General features: G+C 44.2%; 1 protein-coding gene across 6 annotated transcripts in view; it reads left to right on the top strand.

Moving 5' to 3' along the window:
- Positions 1 to 24,259, top strand: part of DGKH (diacylglycerol kinase eta) — a 764,231-nt gene that overhangs the window by 27,388 nt on the left and 712,584 nt on the right. For 3 of the 6 annotated variants that reach the window (XR_014550949.1, XM_083624620.1, XM_083624619.1), the window contains exons 1-7: positions 4,189 to 4,742; positions 10,248 to 10,358; positions 14,029 to 14,109; positions 18,808 to 18,912; positions 19,207 to 19,339; positions 22,960 to 23,066; positions 24,202 to 24,259. The exon at positions 24,202 to 24,259 is cut by the window's right edge and continues 68 nt beyond it. Coding sequence is in view for 3 of the 6 variants with exons in the window: in XM_083624620.1 (XP_083480746.1) it covers positions 18,859 to 18,912; positions 19,207 to 19,339; positions 22,960 to 23,066; positions 24,202 to 24,259 (352 nt within the window). In the remaining 3 variants the exon portion in view is untranslated. Of the gene's footprint in view, positions 1 to 4,187; positions 4,743 to 10,247; positions 10,359 to 14,028; positions 14,110 to 18,807; positions 18,913 to 19,206; positions 19,340 to 22,959; positions 23,067 to 24,201 lie in introns of those variants that run through there. The other 3 variants (XR_014550947.1, XR_014550948.1, XM_083624621.1) reach the window with 2 other exon arrangements.

Raw genomic sequence — 24,259 nt, 5'->3', positions numbered from 1 at the left:
AAGCAACATCTGCTTAGCCAAAGATGCCCTCTTGGCTTCCAGCCAAGAGAGGACAAAGGGACTGTCTTCTTATGAGATAGTTTCTAGGTATATGTTACTTTTCTAAGCTAAGTCTGCCTTCTGGGATCCTATTGTGAACTGAATGATGTGTGAGTAAACCTTTTTATACTTTTATAGAAGACTGTTTTGTGTCGCATCTTTTATGAGGGAATAAGGGAAAATACCGGAACAGTTATTACAGAGGCTTTAGTGAGCCTGAGCAAACGCATCCGCTGCAAGTTTAAAAAGGGGAATGTTACTCTGCTAAATTGTGAACTTGTTAACACAAGTTGGAAAGGCTATAATCAAACAATATATCCTCTCCTGCATCCCTGAACATTCCCACAATTTGGAAATCCGGGGACTGTCCCCGGGAAATGTGGACATCTGGTAACCTTAACTTAAGTCTTTCCCCCTGCGTACTATTCCCTGATCCAAATCCCCCCAGACTCCCACCCCCGGTGGCTTTTCTGCTTGGAACATGCAGCAATAACGCTGCTAGCACATTGGCAAAGCTAAGCAGGGTCTGATATGGTTTCAAATTGGATGGGAGACCGCTTGTTGAGATCCCCTCATTGCGGGGTATTGGACTAGAGGACGCTCAGGATCCCATCCAACTCTATGATTCTGTGAATTTTCAGAGGACTACCCAGGAGATGAATGATGTGTCATAATTTGCAGCATTTGCCAGACTCCCCATAACAAAGTTCTCTGGGTGGCTTACAACTCTGGTATAAAGGGATATACCGTAAATACATTTGTAGTGTATGCACATTATTTCTTCCTCATTCTTTTCTCCCCTGCACACTCTCATGTTTCTACTTCTCTTTACAAAATGCAAAGTAGAGCAAATGTTGCATTTTAAACTTGTGCTTCCTTATTGACAAATTGAAAACAACACTTGTTTATTTAGCTGGATGCCATTTCGTATTGCTGGGACATTCCAAATGCTCTTTATGGAACAACTTGTATTGATACGGACTTTCTGGTGTTTCAGACAATCCAGATGATCCAGCCCATTTTCAATTAGACTAAACTAATTGTTGATATCAGAAATGAGTAAAGAGTCACAGCAGCATTGCTATAAATATAGCAGACCTGTGTCTTAACATCCCAAAGGTCGGGACTCAGGCAGCCGCATTCAGATCTCTACCTGTAAGTATATTATAACTTCGGAGGCTGATTTTCACCCTGGCAAATGCAGCTGTATATCACAATGATATTCTTGCGCACTTTGAAATTGAAAAGAGTATTGACCCAGCAAAATATATTAAATTGTTGCATTTTGTATTGAAGAACAAGCATTTTGAACTGCATTAGCACTAACTTTAGCAGTTCTTTGTATTGAATTATCTTACAAAAAGTAAAAGGTAGTGATGTTGCAATCCTTTTTTTCGTTGTGGTTCTATAGAACTGTGTGTGTTATTTTGTATAGAATGGACGGGGGAGGCTAGACATCCAATTCTTGCATCTAACAAAATTTAAGGGAAGCTTAAGGGTGCGAGTTTAATGTAGGAGAGGCTGAGGCAGTGCCAACAGGAACTGAGCAGGAGGAACAAACTCATGTATTGCAGGTTTTTGATGGGATATTTACAGAGGCTATTTGCAGACGCCATCAGACAGAGGCACTGGTTGACACATTGGCTACCCCAACATTATTATCACTTAGATGGTTGGAGTGAGACTGACTCCAACCAGGTTTTTGGCCTCTAGTTCTGTTACTAGTAGTTCAGTAGTGCAAACCACAGAGTTTAGTGGCCATTAGTGTCAAATTATGAGAATGCTTCCTTAAAGAATAAGATAATGAGGTTAGCTGCTCGTGAATGTATAGCATGGAGGTTATCAGCGAAGAAACTGCAAGTCAGGGGCTTAATTGCCATTTGCACAGAAAGTTGAGTGTGAAAATAACAGGGTGTCATTGGAGAGTTTGACTAACTGTTACAGCTGACAGGATACAATTACTTTGCAGCTCTTTTCTAACAATAAAAAAAAAAGTGTCGCTTCAAGTGATTTTCTTTTCAGTATTGTATATTCATATTCTGCACTTGTCTGGAGGGGAAGATCTTAATCACAGGTTAAAAATCTGCTATTTTTCTCCCCTTCTTTACGGTAGAGTTTCAAAATCAGCTTTTTTTGTGTGTGAATTGCATGCAGACCCTCAAGCTAGAGGAGAGCTTGTAGGAGTTCGAGATCCTGGCAGGGAAGGAGCTTAATGCTTTATTAAAGAAAAGTACAGTGGTACCTCGGGTTACAGACACTTCAGGTTACAGACGCTTCAGGTTACAGACTCTGCTAACCCAGAAATAGTACCTTGGGTTAAGAACTTTGCTTCAGGGTGAGAACAGAAATCGCGTGGCGGCGGCAGTGGGAGGCCCCATTAGCTAAAGTGGTGCTTCAGGTTATGAACAGTTTCAGGTTAAGAACGGACCTCCAGAATGAATTAAGTTCTTAACCCGAGTACCACTGTATAGCAGAAGCAGCCTGTCTAGTCCCCTTGCTCCGACAAACTCTGGACGGACACAGCAGTGAGCACCTCAGCAAGCAGATGCCTTTGTCTTCATCCAGCCCAAAGTGCGTGCAATCTGTATACAGTGAAGCAGTATATATCATATTTCTCAAAGAGATGGGCACACAGGTGGCCAATGCCCAAAACATTACCAATGGTTCCCCCTTTCTGGGCTCACAGCCCGGTATTTCCAGACCCACAAATGAACGGTACGTTCAAAGCAAACCAATTAGTGTACATCCAAGCAAGTATGCCAGCATATATGAGCTCATTGCTACAGCAACTACCAATTAATTTTGGGGTTATCTTGACGTCCATCATGGCGTAAGCCGTGCTTCTTGAACAGTTCACCTTTGGTTCTACACAGCTATCACTCCCCTCTTTTTTAAAAAGAAAATTCTATATACAGTGGTACCTCAGGTTAAGTACTTAATTCGTTCCGGAGGTCCGTTCTTAACCTGAAACTGTTCTTAACTTGAAGCACCACTTTAGCTAATGGGCCTCCTGCTGCCGCCGTGCCGCCGCAGCACGATTTCTGTTCTCATCCTGAAGCAAAGTTCTTAACCTGAGGTATTATTTCTGGGTTAGCAGAGTCTGTAACCTGAAGCGTATGTAACCTGAAGCGTATGTAGCCCGAGGTACCACTGTAATCAGACATTTTAGAAAGTGGAAGTCGAAAGTAATTTGTAACCATTTTAAATATCAATAGTAAAACTCAAATCTGTCGAATTGAGTATAGTTTTTACATAATTGCCTTCATCTTTCTGCAATACAGAAAATGCCACCCATTCTATCTTCTATCTTAGAATTATGTAGATCTGCTTCTGATGATCTGATCTCGAAGTTTAAAAGCTGCTGATGGAGGTAGCAAGATTTACAATTGAACACATTATTGGATTATCTAAAAACCAGAGAATATGGGGCCTATATAATCCCGATTGCACTGTGGAATACATAAACTGGTAGCCACTTCAGATTTATATAGCTTTTCCCCCTTTCTTGACTGCATAGTTAGTATTGATCTGTTTTGTAAATTAGCCTGTTTGATGGCTTTCTTTCTTTCTTTCTTTCTTTCTTTCTTTTTTTATGTATATCATTGATTTCTAGGCTGCTCATTCTAATTGCATAGCTGTGAAAAAGAAACCCGTTAAGGAGCAATTCCTAGGTTTAATACGTCTTGGATGTCCGTGTTGGAAATACTGAGCTATGTGGACAAATAATAATAATAATAATAATAATAATTATTATTATTATTATTGTTATTATTATTATTATTTATTTGTACCCCGCCCATCTGGCTGGGTTTCCCCAGCCACTCTGGGCGGCTTCCACAGAGACCAAAAATACACTAAGATGCCACACATTAAAAACTTCCCTGAACAGGGCTGCCTTCAGATGTCTTCTGAATGTCAGGTAGTTGTTTATCGCTTTGACATCTGATGGGAGGGCGTTCCACAGGGCGGGCGCCACTACCGAGAAGGCCCTCTGCCTGGTTCCCTGTAGCTTTGCTTCTCGCAATGAGGGAACCGCCAGAAGGCCCCCCCCAATTGGTGCGATTGGGTGTTAGGCGGCTCCTTGTCTTGTTCTTGTGTTTAAGAGACTGACCTATGAACAGCAAATCACTATCCATTCTATGCACAACAAGCTGGTGTAAAGCAAGCAGGCGTTAGCTGAGTCGAGTGGAGTGCAAGCTTGGAGCCTTTCTTAATAGATCCGAGGACAAGGTTAATTGCTAAATCCTGGGGGGGCAGAACTAATCCATTCCACTCCATTTCTGGCCATTTGCACTCCATTTGCACATTGCAAATGCCTGGTTCTTGCTTTCTAAGCCTTTAGTAAGACTCCCTCTTTGCCTTCGCTTTCCCCTTGCTGGTAAGCCAATAAGGAACATTGCTGGGAAGGCACCAGACTGTGATTTTAAGAAAAGAGGGCAGGGTTTTCCGTTTTTCAGCTGCACTGAAGGGTTCTTGAAAACCCAGCATATATAAAAAGAGGCTGCTGGAAAGCGGCGCTCTGGTTGGCCTATTTGGCGTCCCAGAGGATTGCTTGAGTCACAGAAGAAAGGGGAGACCACAAACATTGCTTGCTATTCCAGAGGGAGATGCTGAGTTCTGCTTCAAGGCGCTGCTGTCGCATCATCTGCTTATTTTAAGCTACAGTGAAGGAACGCTGCAGGCTCTCCAAATAACCTGGATAGGTAATATTAATGCCTCGCTACCTCCATTTCCCCCCATTCCCATTTGCTTAGTTTTCCTCCAATCTGGCTCTTGTGAGATGGGAATCCTTCTGCTTTGCATCTAATATTTTCCCCTTCCTAGTCCGCTTACAATCCCATAGCAAGCAGGGTCTTTAAAACTCTGCCTTATAATTCCTTATTAGGCGACTTTGCTGCTTTCCTAGTAACTAAGTAGATGGCATGCATGAATAAGCTTGTCAACATTGTTAACTTTCAAGATTTAAAGCTACTTTCGTTGTTTCTAATTCATTTTATATTGGCCATGTTATTGCAGCCGTACCTTGGATTTCGAACAGCTTAGTTCCTGGACATTTTGGCTCCCGAACGCCACAAACTCGGAAGTGACTGTACCGGTTTGTGAACTGTTTTTGGAAGCCAAACGTCCGACGGCGCTTCCATGGCTTCTGATTGGCTGCAGGAGCTTCCTGTAGCCAATCAGAAGCCGTACTTTGGTTTTTGAACATTTTGGAAGTTGGAACGGACATCCGGAACGGATTCCATTTGACTTCCAAGGTACGACTGTATTTTAAAACCTGTATTTATTTACAAATAAAAATATTAGAATTGCTGTTGCAGTGTGTGTTTTTGCTAGCCATAGACAGCATGTGCAGGAATTTTGGTCCATGCTAAGTTTTCCCAGGCAAAGCAAAGGGTGTCTAAGGCTCTGAGCCTATGCAGTCCTCTCTATTTGTGTGTCTCCAGTAAAGACCCCATGGATTGTATTGCTACTTGCTTCTCTACAGGTGTAACACTCAAGTAGATGTGAATGCATGCATTCCTGCAAGGGCAAATCTGTTGATCAACAACACTAGGCTTCCTTGTCTGGTGCAGCACTGCGCTGTTCCGTGTCAGCGCTAATTTGTTTAAAGGATGAGGTGTGGCTTTATAGGGAGAATTTGAAAATGTCAGTCTCTTCTAGAACAAACATCCAATTCGGGATCCACCGCCTCTCCCTGCTGAGCGGTGGCAAGACCCAAGGCATTCCTGGCACTCACCCTGGGTCTGTGTTCCTTTGGAGAACTGAGGCATGACAGAGGCTGTCGTAGCTTTCAAAAATACAGTTTATTCACCTATTTGCACCTTCCGTCTTCATGGAGAGAGTCCAGATCTTACAGTGTGGCCATTCCAAGAGGGGATGTGTTCCCCCCATAGCTATCAAGTGTCCCTTATTTGAAGGGACAGTCCCTTATTCCAGGGCCATGTCCCGCTGCTGTCCCTTATTGATGGATGTCCCTTAAATGATGTCCCTTAAATTTCAAAGGAAGCAGCTCCTCTCCCTCCCTCCCTGCCGGCCAGGGAGGAGGGAGGCTCCAACTGTGTTGCTTGGCTGTGTTGCTCACCCAATAAGAAGTCTAAGAATGACTGGGGGGGGGTGGAGCTTGCATGCCTTGTGTGTGGATAGTTAATGCAAGCTGAGGGGGTTTTTGAATGCTGGACGCCATTTTGTTGCACGTGCTGCTGCAAACTTTGCAGTGCAAAGCCAGGCTGGGGAGCCATCTTAAGTTGAGGCTGCATAGGCCTTGTGGTGCATGTGATTCAGATTCTATTCAGTTGAACCTCTGGTTACAAAGTTGGTTGGACAGTGTTCTCGGAGCTACCAGCATGAGTTTGACCAGACTGCAGGAGGACAGGAAGACTGGAGTGCCTGGAACAGGTGAGGCTGCAGGTCCCTTATTTTGGCTGCTGGTCCCTTGTTTTCAAGGCTGCTGGTCCCTTATTTTCAAATCTGTAAGTTGACAGCTATGGTTCCCCCACAGCAGTGCAGCCACAGAGTCTGAGTCATCTCTCCCAGCCAGCCTTCAGCCAGCCTGCCCAAGATGGATCCCAGTCTCTCTTCCTCCTCCTTCTGCCCAGAACACTCTGCTACAAAACTCCCCTTTCTTGTCACCTCACACCCTGGCAACCTTCCAAACCCCCAGTCTCTCTGGGGGCAAGGGGGGGAGGACAGATCTCTTGCGTTGCCAATGGCCCTCAGTTGCCCTCTCTTGTTTCTTAATGGCCCTAGCTAGGCCAGGTGTTTTGCACAGGCTAGCCCAGGAATTCCTCTGCAGCTGGTATTTCTGTCTTCACATCCCAAATAATCAAAATCCTACAATTTATTAATTCATAGGTTCTTTTTTGGGGGGGTCCCCCCAAATATATAACAATGATCAAAGGCAACTGTTGGTACTTTGGATTTCACTGGCATTTCAAGCTGAAGAGTATTTTTGGAAAACTTGCTATGTTACATGCATAAACTATGCATAGAATTAAAAAGTAAAACTAGTTTGTCATAGACATACTCTTCATTTGACGTAAGTGCTAACTGTAGTAAACTAAAAGGTGAAGGTTGATTTCCATCCTATGTGATATTCTGTAACCATCTGTTTCTGAAAAACCATCTTGTATCCTTTCCCATGTGTTTCTTTTCCAGCAAATATTCTTTATTTGCTACATTGAGAAGTCTTGGGAATTCCATGTGCTTTGTTTAGGGAGTGCTCTGAGTCTTTTCACCTCAAAAGGGCCTTCTGTATTGCAACATGAATGGGAGCTGATACAGAGAACCCCAGAGACTTTGGGATCTTCTGGAGAGATACATTAGATCACTCTTTTCTCATTGTTAAGGCTGGAATCAGCTCTCATAGTCTGAATCACCCTGCTACACCAGGTCTTCCAACTGTTTTGGATCCAGTGTGCATTTTATTCAGCCTCATGGATGTTGTTGTGAAACTTTTTGTTGGGGTAGAATGAGAGGAGAGGTCTACCAGGATGGGCTACAACTCATGTTGTGCTCCCGAATCATGTGAAAAATGTCATGTGATTAAAGGGAACCATGTGATGAATGTTTCTAATGGTGAGCCACATATGTGGTGCTGCCATTGTGGCAAATAATAATAAAAATGATGCTGTGTCACAGCCATGAGACACGGAATACTTTTGACATTTCCCCAACTTTATATGTGAGTTTTAGTCCTTTCTAGCTGTGTCCTAGGAAAGCCACAAGTTGTGCATCTTGTTGTTGTTTAGTCGTTTAGTCATGTCCGACCCTTCGTGACCCCCTGGACCAGAGCATGCCAGGCACTCCTGTCTTCCACTGTCTCCCGCAGTTTGGTCAAACTCATGTTCAAGAACACTGTCCAACCATCAAGAACACTGTCCAACCATCTCATCCTCTGTCATCCCCTTCTTCTTGTGCCCTCCATCTTTCCCAACATCAGGGACTTTTCCAGGGAGTCTTCTCTTCTCATGAGGTGGCCAAAGTATTGGAGCCTCAGCTTCAGGATCTGTCCTTCCAGTGAGCACTCAGGGCTGATTTCCTTAAGAATGGATACGTTTGATCTTCCTGCAGTCCATGGGACTCTCAAGAGTCTCCTCCAGCACCATAATTCAAAAGCATCAATTTTTCAGCAATCAGCCTTCTTTATGGTCCAGCTCTCACTTCCATATATCACTACTGGGAAAACCATAGCTTTAACTATATGGACCTTTGTCGGCAAGGTGATGTCTCTGCTTTTTAAGATGCTGTCTAGGTTTGTCATCGCTTCCAATACATTAATGATATGTCAAAGTAATATTTGGTGCTTAAAAATCATGAGTTGGATCCAGCTAGTTGCATTTAGGTCCCATTGAAATCAATGTGAAAGTTAAGCTCCATTTGCTTCAGTGGGTTGCAGAGAAAGTAAGTCCACCTGAATGTAGCTTCCTGCCAGGTAAATGATGAGATGCATTGTGGTCCATGAAAGGTTAGGCCAGAACAAATTTGTTACTGTCTAAGGTGCCTCAGTGGTCTTTTTGTTTCAGCCTTAAATAGTTACTATGCTGTGTTTTCTTTTATGAATTAAACAAAACAAATGGTTTGCTTAGCTACCGAAGAAATGACTTTGTAATACAGTTGTACGTTGGGAGTCAAACGAAATCCATTCCAGAAGTCCGTTCGACTTCCAAAGTGTTTGAAAATCAAAGCACGGCTTCCTGCAGCCAATCGGAAGTCCCCTCGGACATTCGGCTTCCAAAATTAGTTCACAAACCAGAACAGTCACTTTTGGGTTTGCGGCATTCAGGAACCAAAACGTTCAGGGACTAAGTTGTTTGAAAACCAAGGTACGACTGTAATGGTAAACTCAAGGGTGAGTTGTTAAATCTTGCATCAATTTGGGTGCTGCTGCACACAGTTTTGAAACGCATTCTATTTGAGAGTTACCATTCTTTTCCATGTATAAGACTAGTTGTTGTTTTTTACCGAAAAATTATGTTTAAAATTGGCAGTCGTCTTATACATGGGTAGTAAAAGGTAAAGGTACAGGACCCCTGGACAGTTAAGTCCAGTCAAAGGTGACTATGGGGTTGTGGCGCTCATCTCGCTTTCAGGTTGAGGGAGCTGGCGTTTGTCCACAGACAGCTTTCCGGGTCATGTGGCCAGCAGGACTAAACCGCTTCTGGCACAACAGGACACTGTGTCAGAAACCAGACCGCACAGAAATGCCTTTTACCTTCCTGTCGCAGTGGTACCTATTTATCTACTTGTGCTGGTGTGCTTTCGAACTTCCAGGTTGGCAGGAGCTGGGACTGAGCAATGGGGGATGTGGGGTTGGTGCTGCGAGCCAGAGATGCTGCACAGCATGTTATTGGTGTCTGCAGCAAGGGGTGGTGTTGATTTATTAATTTTTAGTCCCCCAAAATAGGAGGCGTCTTATACATGGGGGGGTGTTATACACGGAAAAGTACCGTATATCATATTTAATTGGCATAATGGTCAGTATGTTCTGACGGAACGGTGTAAATTACAGCCAGTGAATCACACCATGTTTCCCAACATTTCCTTGGTCAAAGATTAGGTTTGATCATGATAAGATGAAAGAGGAGACTTTGTGTAATATTTCTTTGTCTTTTCTTCTGGGCCCAATTTCATGTGGGCTTCACAAGTTTATCCGCTATGGAGTAGAAGTGGATTTATTTATCTGTAAGTGTGCAGCTTATGCAACCACTTGCGAATCTACGCCTGCTGTTGTTGTTTTTTAGTGTGCAGCGTCTGTTTCGGAATAAGCCATTAGGTTACAGCGATCACTGTAACATACTGGATCTGCTTGAGAACTTTTAATTAATATAACCATACTGCCACCTTGTGGTAATTGGGTAGAATTCAGTCTTTCTAATTAAGTCATACTGATACAGTTTTAATTCAGATCAATGAGTAAAAGGCAGTGCTTTTTTAAAAAAAATATGTTTAGGGTTACTCTCATTTTCCTGCTCATATTGAAATACTGCCCCTCAATGAGGCCAAACTTAGATTCACAAAATGTTTAGGGGTATGTATACCCCTGCGTCTCCCCAGAAAAAAGCACTGGTAAAAGGTAAAGGTAAAGGACCCCGGAAAAGTTAGGTCCAGGTTTCAGTTTTTATAAATAATATAATTATTTTGCAACATATGCAACAATTTTGGCACATGCGTAATTTTGCATTTTCATTTCTTTTTCTTCCCCCCTCAAGACCAGTATAAAGGAAGGATTACTTTTGAAGCAAACCAGCTCTTTTCAGCGATGGAAAAAACGTTACTTTAAGCTTCGGGGCCGCACCCTTTACTATGCCAAGGATTCAAAGGTAAAGATTCATTCTGGTAGAAATCAAAATGTCGTCTCTATAATACTAACTGTGTTTGGGTCTGGGTCTCTCTCTCTCTCTCTCTCTCTCTCTCTCTCTCTCTGCCTATTATGAAAACAGTTTTAAAAGTAGCTCCCCCTGCTTTTGTAAAAATTAGTTGTGCTGCCTGCATAGGTTTCTTGTATTTTTCTAGCACATTTAAAAAATAAATTAGTAGTGGGTTTGATTTCTGATGAAAATGTTAGGTCAGGGGCAGGAACGTCTAGCGAGGACCATGAGGCCATTTTGGCCAAGCTGTGCTGGCTGGATTTATTCTTCATGTCACATATGACATCAGCTCTGGGGCAGGTAAAGTCCAGACCTGACCAAAGAGGGATTTGCAGGCAATACCAATTGGGTGATAAGCAGGGCTTGCATAGCCTTTTGCATCTGAAACCTGGACTGTTGGGGTTTTAAAGTACAGCTCAGGGCTCTCTGCCAGTACTCCTTGCTGCCTGCAAAGGGGCTGGAAGAAGTGGCTTGGGTTCAAGAGAATAGGAGGAAGTATTTGAATCTCAGAATATAATAATAATAATAATAATAATAATAATAATAATAATAATAATAATAATAATTTATTTATACCTCGCCCATCTGGCTGGGTTTCCCGAGCCACTCTGGGTGGCTCCCAACAGAATATTGAAGGGAGCCCTGTTTAGGTAAGTTTTTAATGTTTAATAGACTATTGTATTTTAATATTCTGTTGGAAGCCACCCAGAGTTGCTGGGGAAACCCAGCCGGAGGGGCGGGGTATAAAGAATAAATTATAAACTTCCCTAAACAGGGCCTCCTTCAGTTGTCTTTAAAAAGTACAATAGTTGCTTATTGCCTTGGCATCTGGTGGGATGGCATTCCACAGGGCGGGTGCCACTACCGAGAAGGCCCTCTGCCTGGTTCCCTGTATCCTCACTTCTCGCAATGAGGGAACCGCCAGAAGGCCCTTGGTGCTGGACCTCAGTGTCCGGGCAGAACGATGGGAGAGGAGACGCTCCTTCAGGTCTACAGGACCAAGGTTTCCTCTGGAGAGCTGGGCAAAACAGAGCATTTTTTTTTCCTGTCCAGAGGGGAAAATACTGTTTTTAGTAGCATTTCCCCCTCTCAAAGCGACTGCCTGTAACTGCCAATCATCTGACTGATGATTAGCAAGGTGCTTTGAAGGTCTGCTGTGAGCTCCAGTCAGCTGATTGGCACTGAAAACATCTTCAAAGGAGGTTGCTGTAGCTGCTGTCAGTCTCCTGGGTTGTCCCACCTATCTGTCAAAGTTATCTTGTGGGGTGTTAGGGAGATAAGGATGTGGCCCTTATGTGAAAAGAGACAGCTCAGAGTTACATTGATAACATTCACCCTAACTTGATTTCTAAGACTACTGTGGTGTAAAAATGGACATTGCCTAAAGGTAAATTTAAATATCCTAGCTATAGAGAAAGCGAGCGATAGGTGGTAAATCAGTAGAGCCACTGATGTTACAGGGAACCAGGCAGAGGGCCTTCTCGGTAGTGGCACCCGCCCTGTGGAACACCCTCCCACCAGATGTCAAAGAGAAAAACAACTACCAGACTTTTAGAAGATATCTGAAGGCAGCCCTGTTTAGGGAAGCTTTTAATGTTTGACAGACTATTGTATTTTAATATTTTGTTGGAAGCCGCCAAGAGTGGCTGGGGAAACCCAGCCAGATGGGCGGGGTATAAATAATATATGATGATGATGATGATGAAATAGTCAAATCAAATCAGATTAAATATTTATTTAGTCAGTGTCCAACCCCAAAGCAACAAAGCAAGAAACACATACAACACATTATCTAAATGTGTATAATATGTTGGCTGTTTGCAGTATGGTAGCGCTGCAGAGAGCTTGCTGGGGAGACCATGCATTAAAAAAAGGAGGGCTCAAAAATAACTTAAACAAGGTTTTAATAAGAAAAGCAAAAACTCCTTTTACACTAAATACATTAACAACCAAACCAGACCCAACCACCAACCCATCCCCCAGGGTAATGGGAGAGCTAGGTGCTGCTCCTTATATACTACACCCAAATGCTGACACACCTTAATCAAATACAACTCAGCAGCACCTGCTATGCTTCACAGCTGCAAAGGCTGGGTCTTGTTATCTTGCTCTGGCCCTTGCTCTGGCCCCTTAAAGACATACACATCGGGTGGAACAATGATGAACCTTTACATTTAAAGAAACCATTCAACATAATAGAGTAAAAGTGAATAAAATAGAATAGAAATAGGTAGATTAAAAAAAAAAAGTAAAACAAACTTAAAAGATGTGATCCTGTCGCAAACTCCAATGAGGGAAACTGCAGAGCATCTAAAATCAGCTTTGGTTGCTCCAATGCAGTGCTTGGCTATACTGAGAGTAGTAGCAGATACTTATTGATATAGAATAGACCTGATTGTCCAGGAAAGTTTACTAGGAAGGGTTCAATGAAGATTGTACGCAACTCACAATGCAAGGAGCTGCACAGGAGGACATGGGTCACCCCGTTGGCCTCACTGGCGCACATAGAGGAGCACATGAAAGCGCACCAGGGTGAAGGCCCTGCAATGCTTTTGGACCGAGTGTGTGGAAAGAGAGTTTGCTGGTTTGTTGGGCTGGAGTGTTCTGTCAGTCAAAGTATGACTGGAGGTTGAGCCTAGATCGTTCTAGTGTTCAACATCTAGGATACAGTGGTACCTCTTAGGGACGCAATCCGTTCTGGGGTGCCATTTACACTCTGAAAAGTCCGTAAGCAGAGGGCCACTTCTGCACGTGATGCGATAGAGCGTTCCTGTGCATGCACAAAGCGTGCAGATAACTCCTGCGTGAAGCGGCGAACCTGGAAGTAAACACTTCTGGGTTTGCCGTGTTCGTAACCTGAAAAAACGCAACGTGAAGCAAACGCAACTCGAGGTATGACTGTACATTGTTTGAAAACCACTCTCGACTTCTCATATCCCATAATCTCCTCTTCTGGTACTTTCTGTCAAGTTTTGGGTGAACATATCAGACGACACAGCGATTCTTCCAACAGCTCTTGTTTATTCACAGGCCAGAACAGAACTGGACTGAAGGGTTCAGCCAGCCTGCTTATATAGAGCTCCACTAGAACGCAACAGTAACCATTTTCTGTAACTATCCAATCACTGAATGTCACTTTCAATCCCTTATTTGCATATGTGGACCTGAGTGAAAACTATCTACAGTATCCCCCTGCTGGCCCAGGGTGAGAACTTCAGTACATAACACCTTCTTCATGTAGGCTTTCTTCATGGCAGGGAGTAGCAGTCTCTTCTTTTGACAGTGAACTGTGCTTAGTTCTCCCAGTCATAACATAATGCCACATATCAAGCCAGGGGCGAAACTGAGCTTTATTTCACCCGGTTCAAAGCCCCAGTTTGGCGCACACCACAATCCTCTGGAGGAGATTTTGAGCGAGACTGCAGGGAAGATCTGTGGCACACATGGAAATCTGTTGCATGTGTGTAACAAAAGCGTTGGCTACAACCCTAAACGTCTTAAGTTTAGGAGCATTGACTGATTCCCTGGCTTTTACTTTAAAAAAATCCCTGAAAAGATAACAGGCAGGTAACATTCTGGTGTATGTAGAAAATGAAACGCATCTTCTGTGTTCTTTTCACAGTCTTTAATCTTCGATGAAGTTGACTTGTCTGATGCCAGTGTGGCTGAATCAAGCACAAAAAATGTCAACAACAGCTTTACGGTATGCTGCCAATATCCTTGATGTTCTAACAAGCTTTTGAGTTTTTCATTTTGCCTTTTTAAAACTTGTGACAGTGGAATTTCTCCTAGTGTTCCATAAGAAGGGTGTGTTTATTGAAACATTTCTTTCATCTGACGAGAGCATGTAACCTATAAACCATCAATTATTCTATAGCATGGACAAAGAGACACACACAAGGATTTAGGAAGAGGAGTGACGTTTTTACAGGAGGGACGTACATATTGACACCTGGCCGCTCACAGAACAACAAGTTAGTTAAGTAATGTCCTAGTCATCAGAACAGTTATTTTATTTCCAGCAGAGAGATTCAGGAACAAGCTATTAGATGTCTCCTGCTCTTTGAGGTCTTGTTTGTTTCTGTGGCTGTCCCACCATGTGACCGGCCTAACACATGGCAAGGCCACACTCTGGGCAGAAAGAGGGGGTATTGACATCAGTTCCTTGTTACTTCCTGTTGAGATTTAAACTTTCAGTGGCTTTCCCCCTCTACAGAATATGGGGATCTGTTAGGATGGTCCACTCTTGGAGGCTGGTGGAGTTTCCAGATGGCTTTGGGAGATTTTCTAGCTGATATGACTGGTGCCCCTGTAGAAGTCCTGGTTGTAAGGTAAAGGTACCCCTGACCATTAGGTCCAGTCGTGACTGACTCTGGGGTTGTGGCGCTCATCTCGCTTTATGGGCTGAGGGAGCCGGCGTTTGTCCGCAGACAGTTTCCGGGTCATGTGGCCAGCATGACTAAGCCGCTTCTGGTGAACCAGAGCAGCGCATGGAAACGCCATTTACCTTCCCGCCGGAGCGGTACCTATTTATCTACTTGCACTTGGACGTGCTTTCGAACTGCTAGGTTGGCAGAAGCTGGGACCGAGCAACAGGAGCTCACCCCGTCACGGGGATTCGAACCGCCAACCTTCTGATCAGCAAGTCCTAGGCTCTGTGGTTTAACCCACAGTGCTACCCGCAGTCCTGGTTGACTTCTGTATTATTATTATTATTAATAATAATAATATTTATACCCCACCCATCTGGATGGGTTTCTCCAGCCACTCTGGGCAGCTTTCAACAGAACTTTAAAAACAGAATAAAACTTCAAACATTAAAAGCTTCCCTAAGCAGGATTGCTTTCAGATGTCTTCTAAAAGTCGGGTAGTTGTTTATTTCTTTGACATCTGATGGGAGAGCGTTCCACAGGGCGGGCGCCACTACCGAAAAGGCCCTCTGCCTGGTTCCCTGTAACTTGGCTTTTTGCAGTGAGGGAACCACCAGAAGGCCCTTGGCGCTGGATCTCAGTGTCCGGGCAGAACGATGGGGGACGCCCCTTCAGGTATACTGGGCTGAGGCCGTTTAGGGCTCGAAAGGTCAGCACCAACACTTTGAATTGTGCTTGGAAATGTACTGGGAGCCAACGTAGGTCTTTCAGGACCTTCTGAAACATTTGAACGGCTTGGACCATTGACATAATCATTCGTGAGCACCTTCTCCTTCTTTGTGGAGCCTGTTTGGCTCCCTGGTATACTCCAGAACTTAAGGTGGGGAAACAAGCTGGGAGACGGCTCAAATGTAAGTGGAGAAAAATGCAAATTGAGGGCTCACCATCGAGTCGACCTTGTGGCAGTGAAGGCAGCAAAGAAGGCATACTCAGCTGCCTCCGTTGCATCCTCAGTTTGTCGCCTTGCAGAGCTCTTCCAGGTAGTGGAAGCCTTTTGCTGTCTGGCCCAGAGGAGGTGGGGAAACCAGCGGTAGCTCACTGTGACTTGTTTGCAAAGCATTTTGAGGACAGAATCGCTTGCATCCACCGGGCTCTTGACTCGGCTGTTACAGCAGATGAATCTCAAGGGATGTCTAGAGCACAGTCTAGTCCCGTTATATTGGATGAGTTTCAGTTGTTAAGACTCGAGAATGTGTCCCTCTTGGCTGATAAAAACCACCAGAGAGGGGACAGCTGGCTGGGCCAGGGAGCTGATTCATGCCTGTTTATGAGAGCTGGTGGTCCCTGCTTGCTTGCTTAAAACCACTCCTCAAGAAACACTCCCTGTTAGATGTTACAGGTTTCCAGACTAGCCGGTAAATGCTTAGCTTATTTCAAGTTATTTCACTTCAGTTCCTTAGCTGCATAGATGTTACAGCTTATTACCGTATTTTTCACTCCCTAAGACACACCTGACCATAGGACGCACCTAGTTTTTAGAGGAGGAAAACAAGAAAAAATAATATTTCAAACATAACGGTGGATGTATGATTTTTGTGGTTCATGCTGTGGCCACAGACATGTGATCTGATGGTGAATTTGGGGTGACCCAATGCAAAAATCCTGAGGATCCATGGGCTTTTACCTCCCCCCTCCCAGGCAGCCTCCGCTAGCATCCCTTATTTCTCTTCCGATCCCACCGATCAGCTGCTTCCTTTCAACACTCCCTTCCCTCTTGTTTGCCTTAGTGTCTTTTCCTTAGCTGGTGCAGTTTTTTGCTCCTCCTTTTCTTCTATTTTCTCTCCTTATTGCTTTAGTCTTCCTGTTTCCCCCCTTTGCAAGTTTGCAGCCTCCTTTATCTCTAGCGTCCCTTATCTCTCTCCCCGATCGGCAAACGATTCAACACCCACTTCCCTCTTTCAAAAAGAAAAAAAAAAAGCATGATCTGCTTTTTGCCGCTGGGCAATTCAGCTCCACGGACCACACATTTGCTCCATAAGACGCACAGACATTTCCCCTTACTTTTTAGGAAGAAAAAAGTGTGTCTTATGGAGAGAGAAATACGGTACTTTGGTTCTTAAACAAGGTGGTACTTTCTGTCAGTTTTCCAGCCTTTTGACAATCCCACTCCTGATGTTTTTCCAAATAGCACAACCGATCCAGGGGATCACCACGCCACTCCTAACTGGTTTAGGATTCTTCTCTTTCTCGAAGATCTCTCCCCTCTTGACCTACATGCCACCCAAGTAGTCTGTATCCTCCTCACAGCTTCTACTTCTTCTGCTCAAACACAGCCCTCCAGTTAACAGCTGTCTGAATACGCTCCCAAGACACAACACACTGTCTTCCGATCTGAGCTCAGAGACTCCTTTTTCTAGCTGTAGATATTTTTCTTAGAGTGGACGTTGCAGATGGATCAGAACCAGCCAGTTGCTCATCTCCCTTTCCTGAGCAAGGTTCTAGAGCAGGTGGTTACGGACCAGATCCAGGCACTTTTGGAGGAAACTGGTTTTCTAGATCCATTTCAATCAGGGTTTAGGCCTGGTTTAGGCTTGGTCATCCTGTGATAACCTTTGTCGGGACAGAGACAGGGGAAACATGTCCTTGTTAATTTTCCTCGACCTCTCAGCGGCTTCTGATACCATCAAGCATGTACAGTGGTACCTCGGGTTACATACGCTTCAGGTTACATACGCTTCAGGTTACAGACTCCGCTAACCCAGAAATAGTGCTTCAGGTTAAGAACTTTGCTTCAGGATGAGAACAGAAATCATGCTCTGGTGGCGCGGCAGCAGCAGCAGGAGGCCCCATTAGCTAAAGTGGTGCTTCAGGTTAAGAACAGTTTCAGGTTAAGAACGGACCTCTGGAACAAAATAAGTACTTAACCCGAGGTACCACTGTATTGCATTGTGAGGAAGATTCTGAAGTCTTTTTAATATGTTGTTAACAATTATTGTGTGGGTAAAAACTGTAATTTTTATGCCACCTCAAGGTTTTGGAACTTGGAAAAACAGGATTTAGATCATGGGAATCAATAAATAAATTGGGTTCCTGTGTGTGAGTTGTGCTACTCCCTGTGCATTTTTGTGGGGTAGATATGTTTGAAAAGGTCAGGAGGTGGAGAAGACGTTCTTCAGTTCCAGAGGCAGCTTGTATATATAAAACTGCTTGCAAGGGTCTCCCTCTTCCTTGTGACTCACGGATTGTGCTGCTTGTGGTTAGTGAGCTTGTTAGAGATCGTAAAGAACAGTTTGGCGAAGAGCGTCTCACATGGAAGAAACAAATGGCAGAGACTGCTGGGTAAGTCAGAGAGGAGGAAGTCAGAGGATTTTGTGTGTTGCTATTAGTGGCATTATAAGACAAAATTTTTCGTCATTATGTGGAATATGAACTCTGAAACTTTTGTAGATATTAATTTGTTGTGGTCTAACTTAATAGCCTATCAGAGAGCACGGCAATGGAATGGGAAAATAATAAAGACTCTGACAAGGAAAGAAAATCTTCTGAACGCTTGCTGCTTAAAGGTTTATGTTGTTTGGCTTTTTAAGTTAAGGGCACCAATATAAACCACAGTTATTGTCTTCACTCACTGCTTTCCCTACGCTTTATGCACACATATCTTATTTTGATTGCAAAGTCATATAAATGCAGCGTCATACCGAACACTGGAATATAAAATACATTAAATATCCTTACAACCTAGGCTTGCTGTTCTCAGAAGGGTGATGAATTTGTAGTATCTGAATTTCCTACTAGAAATAAACAAGAATATCTCTCTCTCTCTCTCTCTCTCTCTCTCTCTCTCTCTCTAGTGAATTACACAGGAAAACATTTACAACTGATAACTAATTTTTTGTCTTTGGAATTTATTAAGTTGATCAGTATTTTACAAGAATTGTGAGATCTTGCTTTTTCTGTGTTCTTTGTTACCTTGTCCTCCTTATAGCAATTCGGAGTCATCATATTAAGTGATCTTTACCTCCCCCCCCCAGGTAATCACACCATTCAGGAGATTAATATTATGTGCAGAGAACAGAAAAGAGATGGAGGATTGGATCAGCTCTCTGAAGTCCGTACAGTCCCGGGAACATTATGAGGTAAGAGCAATGCTGCGCATCTTGAGCTTTTAAAAACTGAAATATTGCCGGTTTTTCAAGATGCAGTAAACGGGGAAGAAAAGGTGTATCTCCCTGATGCGGTGTGAAAAATCCATGAAACTAAAATAGAGATTTGGTTAAACCTGATATATCCGTATAGCTCATGTTATTTTTGTTTAAAGAGCCTGGGGAGTATTGTTTCGGAAGGTGAGTTTTTCAAACATGAGGTGGTTTTAGCTGCTGCTGTAGTGATGTCCTGTTGCTGCAAATCTCTCTTAACTTCTCCTTCATTAGGCTGCACAGTTTAATATGGAACATTTCTCAGGGATGCATAACTGGTACGCCTGTTCCCACGCTCGACCCACCTTCTGCAACGTCTGCAGAGAGAGCCTTTCTGGAGTTACTTCTCATGGCCTGTCCTGTGAAGGTAAAGGCGGCGGCAGCCCCCACCCCCTATTTTGTATTATCACATAATTAAGTGGTGACACACAGTAGAAAAATGTATATCATATTAAGCTAAATAAAGGTAAAGGGACCCCTGACCATTAGGTCCAGTCGTGACCGACTCTGGGGTTGCGGCGCTCATCTTGCTTTATTGGCCGAGGGAGCCGGCGTACAGCTTCCGGGTCATGTGGCCAGCATGACTAAGCCGCTTCTGGCGAACCAGAGCAGTGCACGGAAACGCCGTTTACCTTTCCGCTGGAGTGGTACCTATTTATCTACTTGCACTTTGACGTGCTTTCGAACTGCTAGGTTGGCAGGAGTAGGGACCGAACCGCCGACCTTCTAATTGGCAAGTCCTAGGCTCTGTGGTTTAACCCACAGCGCCACCCGTGTCCCTATCAAGCTAAGTAATAATTCGCTATTGAGCTTCAGTGAACATCGTAAAATCATTTAGTCCGACCCCCTGCAATGTTTTTTGCCTTTAAAATGTAGGGGTTCCTGAAAAGAACCTTTCAGGATTCTTGTTTTCCTTGTTTCTTCATTGTTAGCTTGGCCACGTTGGCCCTGCCTGCCACAAATGCCTTCTTTTAGAAAATTCATTTCCTAGGAAAATAATAAGGCGGTTTTGTTCCTCCCCCCATCCCATGTCTAGATATTGTATTGTTTAACTCTTGTGTTGGCTATATAGAGCTGAACTTTTAGCCACATCCGTCATGCCACTTTGTCATCTACCAGCAGCAGTGCATTGCATTTGGTTGTTTGTAGATCGACCCAAATGTGTGAGTTGCTACTCACATGTAGGAATTCTGCACACGATCAGGAGCTTGCAAAGTTGGGTTTCTGTGAAGACAGCTGTTTGCAACACACACTGGGAAATAAGGACACAAGGCTGAGGCAGCTGGGTCACATTTGTTAATTTAATGGACCAGATCCACCGTAGAGAACCATGGGGTGAGATATTAACTGATCATAACCAGCCGTGGACAGCCACCCGATTCCAGATACCCCTTTCATTAGGCCCTCCTGTTTCAGGTGACTAGAGAGTCCTTCCTGCTTCATCCCCTCCCAGAGCCCCACAACTCTGGTTGATCTAACAGGTTGGCTTCAGAGCTGCCCCCTACATTGCCCTACATAGCCCTGAAGAAAAGTCTCTGGACTGCACTCATCACACTGAAAGGTGCTCACCAAACCTTAATCACCAGATTTTCCAGAAGGGCCTCCTACCCGCTCCTACATGCAACAAGGGTCCTGCATTTGAGGTAGAAAAAAGAGTGGAACACTATACGTCCCTATTTAATAAAATATTTTAATAATAATTTTATTATTTATACCCTGCCCATCTGGCTTATTTCCCCAGTCACTCTGGGCGGCTTACAGCACATCTAAAAATATAATGAAAACATCAATCCTCAAAAACTTCCCTAAACAGGGCTGCCTTCAGATGTCTCCTAAAAGTCAGATAGTTGTTTATTTCCTTGACATCTGAAGGGAGGGTGTTCCACAGGGAGGGTGCCACTACCGAGAAGGCCCTCTTGCAATATGAATTTTTATTACCATCCAAAATGAGAGTTTATTTCCTAGTATCTACTTCTGGGTGGGTTTGTGTTTAAACCCTGCTGTGCATATTTGTATTCTTAGAAACAAAATAACAGGTTTTGTGTAATCCTACAAGACAGCTATTACACTGTCTGACAAGTTAAACTGCAAGTCCCAGGACGTAGATCTTGTCAGATTAGCGCTTTTGCTTTTTTTGGAATCAACCAAGGCATTTGGAGAGAGCAGCTGTTCTTGGAGAACTACCAACGCAAAGTTTCTGGGATGGTGAGAAGCTTGCAGGCAATATTATTTAATTATAATAAACGGTAGCTATACAGCTGCAAGGGTTTACATACATTATCCCACAAGCCATGGTTTCCTTAGGTGGCTTTCACAAACCACGGTCCATAAGCCTCAGCTTTCCATCTGTGAAGTGGGAACCACTTCCTTACAAACTGGAATAAAGGTTGGGATACATTTTAAGTGCTGACAACATTAAGTAGATGGGCAGCCTGATCCTGTTCAGGAGATTCCTTGCTTCCCATGCAAAGCAGGAACTTCCTGTCCTTCTGACTGTCAGGCACTTCTAGTAACACCCTTTTGCCAGTGCCTGTGCATTGATGCTTTTGAATTCTGGTGCTGGAGGAGACTCTTGAGAGTCCCATGGACTGCAAGAAGATCAAACGCATCCATTCTGAAGGAAATCAGCCCTGAGTGCTCACTGGATGGACAGATCCTGAAGCTGAGGCTCCAATACTTTGGCCACTTCATGAGAAGAGAAGACTCCCTGGAAAAGACCCTGATGTTGGGAAAGATGGAGGGCACAAGGAGAAGGGGATGACAGAAGACGAGATGGTGGGACAGTGTTCTCGAAGCTACCAACATGAGTCTGACCAAGCTGCGGGAGGCAGTGGAAGACAGGAGTGCCTGGCGTGCTCTGGTCCATGGGGTCACGAAGAGTCGGACACGACTAAACGACTAAGCAACAACATGCATTGCAGTACTGTGGCAGGAGAAGAGCCAGGCTTTTCCATATCCTAGGGGGATCTGTGGACAGCCTCGTGCCTCTCCACATTAGCCCTTGTGCTGTGAAGAAGGTAATTCCCACAGTGGACTCCTGCAAGCAAGCAAGGCGCCACTTTCTCTTGGATGCTTACTGTCATGACTAACCACCCATGGGGATGAGGGTGGCGCTGTGGTCTAAACCACTGAGCTTCTTGGGCTTGCCAATCAGAAGGTTGGTGGTTCGAATCCCCATGATGGGGTGAGCTCCCGTTGCTCTGTCCCAGCTCCTGGCAACCTAGCAGTTCAAAAGCACGCCAGTGCAAGTAGATAAATAGGTACCACTGCGGCGGGAAGGTAAACAGAGTTTCCATGCGCTCTGGCTTCCTTCATGGTGTTCCGTTGCAGCGGTTTAGTCATGCTGGCCACATGACCTGGTGTCTGTGGACAAACGCCGGCTCCCTCAGGCTGAAAAGCGAGATGAGCGCCGCAACCCCATAGCCTTTGACTGGACTTCACCATCCAGGGGTCCTTTACCTTTACCTTACCTTTAACCACCTATCTACAAAGATACCACAGACGTCTGCTGGTAGTGGACTTGGACTGCCTTGACTGCTATGTGTATAAACTGATATGAGGCAGGCAGCTTTGCCGTGTCGTTTTATATACCTGCCGAACACTTTTTTGTTTTGTTTTGATAAGCCTGCCCAGCTGTACAGTTTATATTTGATAGTTTTTGTAGATTTTAGCTCTGTTTTATGTACAGTTTTATTTGCAGACTGCTTAGAGAGCCTTTTGATTAAGTGGCCTATAAATCTAACTAGCTAGCTAACTAACTAACTAAATTACCCTTTAGGGTGAGTCTTTCAGTAGTTTGGTAGAGTTGGAAAAAGTGTGAGATGAGCACTCTTCCAGGGCACTGCTGGAAAGGATTCGAACTAAACAGTTACCTTTTGAACAATTTACATTTTTAACATTACCTATTTGTGTAATGAAGTGATCTGCGTTTAAGCTTCTGAAAGATGATGTGAATCATTCAAAGATTATGTGTGTCTTTTCATCCAGTGTGCAAGTTTAAGGCTCATAAGAGATGTGCAGTCAGAGCAATAAACAGTTGCAAATGGACTACTTTGACTTCAGTTGGAAAAGATATTATTGAGGATGAAGATGGTGTAAGTATTTCTCAGAAATGCGGGCGGCACCCTGCACATGCTTCGGTTTTTGCCTACCATTTGCTAATAGGTAGGACAATGCTAATTTTAAGTGATTGTGGATCCTGTTTACATTGTGGGGGGGAAAATATTTTTAGCACATTTAATCCTGCTGGATTGAAGCCTTATTACACAAAGAAACTCATAACACCCAAAGTAATCTCACCTGTGGTCCACTAGAAGAAAGCCAGCCCCATGCTTTGGGTATTGTGATATAGCTGCTGCCTCTGGGTTGTGTTGTTCTCCTCACTTGCCAACACAGTGGGCTGCTTGCCAAGGGGGATTGGGGAAGCAAGGGGTGCTGCGCCAAGGTCCCCGCACCTCAGCGCTTCCTCCAGCGACCTGCTCTGTTGGCGTGCTTGACACAAGTTAAGATACACTGGCAGCGAAGTGCAGTTGAGGGGGGGGCAGTATTATGGCAGTTGGCTATGCCAGCTTCGCCACTCCCAGCAACAGCAACCTGACCCTAGAAAGCCAGTTCTGAAACTCTGTGTGTGTGTGTGTGTGTGTGTGTGTGTGTGTGTCCCGTGAAACAGGCATTTCATTAGGCGACTGGAAGGGGAACCTTCTACGCCAAGGCATATACATACTCAGATCTTTTTGGTTCAGAACCTCAGGGGTTGTATCCAGCGTTAAGTCTTCTTCAGAGTAAGCCCATTGAAACTAATGGCTAACTTAGATCCATTAATTTCTGTTGCTATTTTGAGTGCAACTTAGTTTGATATGACTTTAATGGTTTTTAAAATGGGTTGAGTGGGTGGGGAAGTAGTGAATATGGTACAGTCAACCCTCAGTTCCTGAAAGCCTTCATTTTGGAACGTTTCGACTCCCAAACGCCGAAAACCCGGAAGTAAGTGTTCCGGTTTTCGAACATTTTTCGGAAGCCGAACGCGGCTTCTGCTTGAGTACAGGAAGTTCCTGCAGCCGCTCAGAAGCCATGCCTTGGTTGTCGAACATTTTGAAAGCCGAACGGGCTTCCGGAATGGATTACATTCAACAACCAAGGTTTGACTGTAGTGAATTTGGAAGAAAGGTGACATGCTGATTTCCCTGTCTCTGTTGCCCCCATTTTGACCTTTGAAACACTCCGCTGCAGGTAGCTATGCCTCACCAGTGGTTAGAAGGAAATCTTCCTGTCAGTGCCAAATGTGCAG

Source organism: Podarcis filfolensis, assembly GCF_964270895.1.
Source record: "Podarcis filfolensis genome assembly, chromosome: 7".
NCBI classification, from domain to species: Eukaryota; Metazoa; Chordata; class Lepidosauria; order Squamata; family Lacertidae; genus Podarcis; species Podarcis filfolensis.
Note: the sequence above shows the minus strand (reverse complement) of the source record. Positions and strands in the feature narration are given on the sequence as shown.